The 2,490-nt window shown below is 41.9% G+C and overlaps 1 protein-coding gene across 1 annotated transcript in view; it reads right to left on the bottom strand.

The window, feature by feature from the left end:
* Nucleotides 1–6: 6 nt before the first annotated feature.
* Nucleotides 7–2,490, bottom strand: part of ilkap (integrin-linked kinase-associated serine/threonine phosphatase) — a 10,509-nt gene continuing 8,025 nt past the window's right edge. The window contains exons 8-10 of the mRNA XM_016233640.1: nucleotides 757–876; nucleotides 575–656; nucleotides 7–189 (exon numbers count right to left, since the gene is read on the bottom strand). Of these exons, the coding sequence (XP_016089126.1) occupies nucleotides 49–189; nucleotides 575–656; nucleotides 757–876 (343 nt within the window). The 3' untranslated portion in view covers nucleotides 7–48. The remainder of the gene's footprint in view (nucleotides 190–574; nucleotides 657–756; nucleotides 877–2,490) is intronic.

The following is a 2,490-nucleotide window of genomic DNA, read 5'->3' as shown; positions in this document are numbered from 1 at the left end:
TGTGTGTGTGTGTGTGTGTGTGAGTGTGTGTGTGTGTGTGTAATGATTTCAGAACTCAATAGAGACGAGAATGACAGTGACGTTGTCTGCACTGCCCCGCCTCACTGCCTCACAGGCCAATCGCTGACAAGTGGCCTCAAATCGCCCCGCCCCCTCACTCTGCCCCTCCTTCTGCTCCACAGTCTCATTCTAAAAAACAAAACCATTTTAACATACAATACACAAAGCATTTTAGTATCAAGATACTATTATAATTTTTATTAATATTTTGAATAAAAAAATAAAAAAATTATTAGTAATCGTTTTAGTAATATTGTTGTGTTTTTGACATTTTTATTGATTTTTTTATGATTGTCTATGCAGTTTTATTAAATTTCATTTGTTTTATTTTTTATTTTAGTACCTCAAGCTATAGTAAATGCAAATATTATCTATCATACTAATAAAATAAGATTTCATTTAACGTTTATTTTTTTAAGTAACTTTATTTTTTTACATTAACTTTAATAACCCTGGCACGCAGAAATATTAACACACACAGCAAAGACGAGTACGAGTGCATTAAAATACGCACCTCTAGAATGTTGAGGACGAACTGAACGGCCTCGTCCGCAGAAAACACTTTAAAAAGCCCATCGCACGCCAAGAGAACAAACCTAACAACACACAACAACACTAAATCCTTTAAACCAAGCTTTGAAACCACATAATAGTCAGAATAATTTCTAGGAAACAGTGTTTGTGTGTTAAACTCACTTGTCATTTGGACTGAGTTGACAGCGCCGCACGTCCGGAGTGGAAATCACACCACAGCGTTTATACTGACCATCACCGATGGAACGAGACACTTCCAGCACTCCCAGCACACGGCCGTCCCTGCGAACACACACCCGGTTACATCGCCCGTGACCCGCATCCCAGAACCCCTCCTGAAATTTGTGTCCTCATAAACCACATAAACATGCACACTCACACACACAGACACACACGCACACGCACATGCGCACACACACACACACACACACACACGCTCACACTCTCTCACACACACACACACACGCTCAAACTCTCACACACACACACACACACACTCACATTCTCTCTCACACACACACACACACACACACACGCACACTCTCTCACTCTCACACACGCACACTCTCTCACACACGCTCACATTCTCACACACACTCACACACACACACACACTCACACACACACACACACCTGACCGAGCCGCCCGCTCTCTGAATCCTCATGCGCTCCTCATATGTGGTGGGGTTGTGCTCCTTACTGAGAGCCAGAGTCACACACTTCCTCTTCCCAGAATCCTCAGCCTGCTCCAAACGACACAGCACTGCCTAATGCACACACAAAATATGAAGATGTTTCGCATTGTGGTTTCACTGAAATCAGAAGAATTATAACCAAATTTGATGTTTAAAGGAATAGTTCGGCCAAAAATGAACTTTCACTGAAAATGTGCTCACTCTCAGGCCATCCAAGATTAGGATGAGTTTGTTTCTTCATTAGATTTGGAGAAATGTAGCATTGCATCAGTGTCTCAGCAATGGATGCTCTGCAGTGAATGGGTGCCATCAGAATGAGAGTCCAAACAGCTGATAAACACATCACAATAATCCACAAGTAATCCACAGCACTCCAGTCCAACATCTGGAGAAGACAAAAGCTGAAACAAATCCAGCATTAAGACAAACCTCTGTTCAGGACAAAATCTGAGTCCATAATCCATAATAATGCTTCCTCCAGTGAAAAAGTGTTCTGGTCTGAATCAGGAGAGAAATCTGCACATGCACCGTTTACAAGTCAAAACAGCTCAAAAACAAATATGTGTGTGATTTTGATGTGAGAGACAACAGGAGATGGACTTTTTCCACTGTTTTTCACTTTTCAAGCATTATTATGGACTCATATTTTAGATGGAAGCAACGGTTTAAAGTTAAAAACATCTTAATGCTGGATTTGTTTCAGCTTTTGTCTTCTCCAGATGTTGGACTGGAGTGCTGTGGATTACTTGTGGATTATTGTGATGTTTTTATCAGCTGTTTGGACTCTCATTCTGACGGCACCCATTCACTGCAGAGCATCCATTGCTGAGACACTGATGCAATGCTACATTTCTCCAAATCTAATGAAGAAACAAACTCATCCTAATCTTGGATGGCCTGAGAGTGAGCACATTTTCAGTGAAAGTTCATTTTTGGCCGAACTATTCCTTTAAACATCAAATTTGGTTATAATTCTTCTGATTTCAGTGAAACCACAATGCGAAACATCTTCATATTTTGTGTGTGCATTAGGCAGTGCTGTGTCGTTTGGAGCAGGCTGAGGATTCTGGGAAGAGGAAGTGTGTGACTCTGGCTCTCAGTAAGGAGCACAACCCCACCACATATGAGGAGCGCATGAGGATTCAGAGAGCGGGCGGCTCGGTCAGGTGTGTGTGTGTGTGTGAGTGTGTGTGTGTGTGTG

The sequence above is a fragment of the Sinocyclocheilus grahami genome, unplaced genomic scaffold (genome assembly GCF_001515645.1).
Source record: "Sinocyclocheilus grahami isolate Dianchi unplaced genomic scaffold, SAMN03320097.WGS_v1.1 scaffold436.1, whole genome shotgun sequence".
NCBI lineage: Eukaryota > Metazoa > Chordata > Actinopteri > Cypriniformes > Cyprinidae > Sinocyclocheilus > Sinocyclocheilus grahami.
Note: the sequence above shows the minus strand (reverse complement) of the source record. Positions and strands in the feature narration are given on the sequence as shown.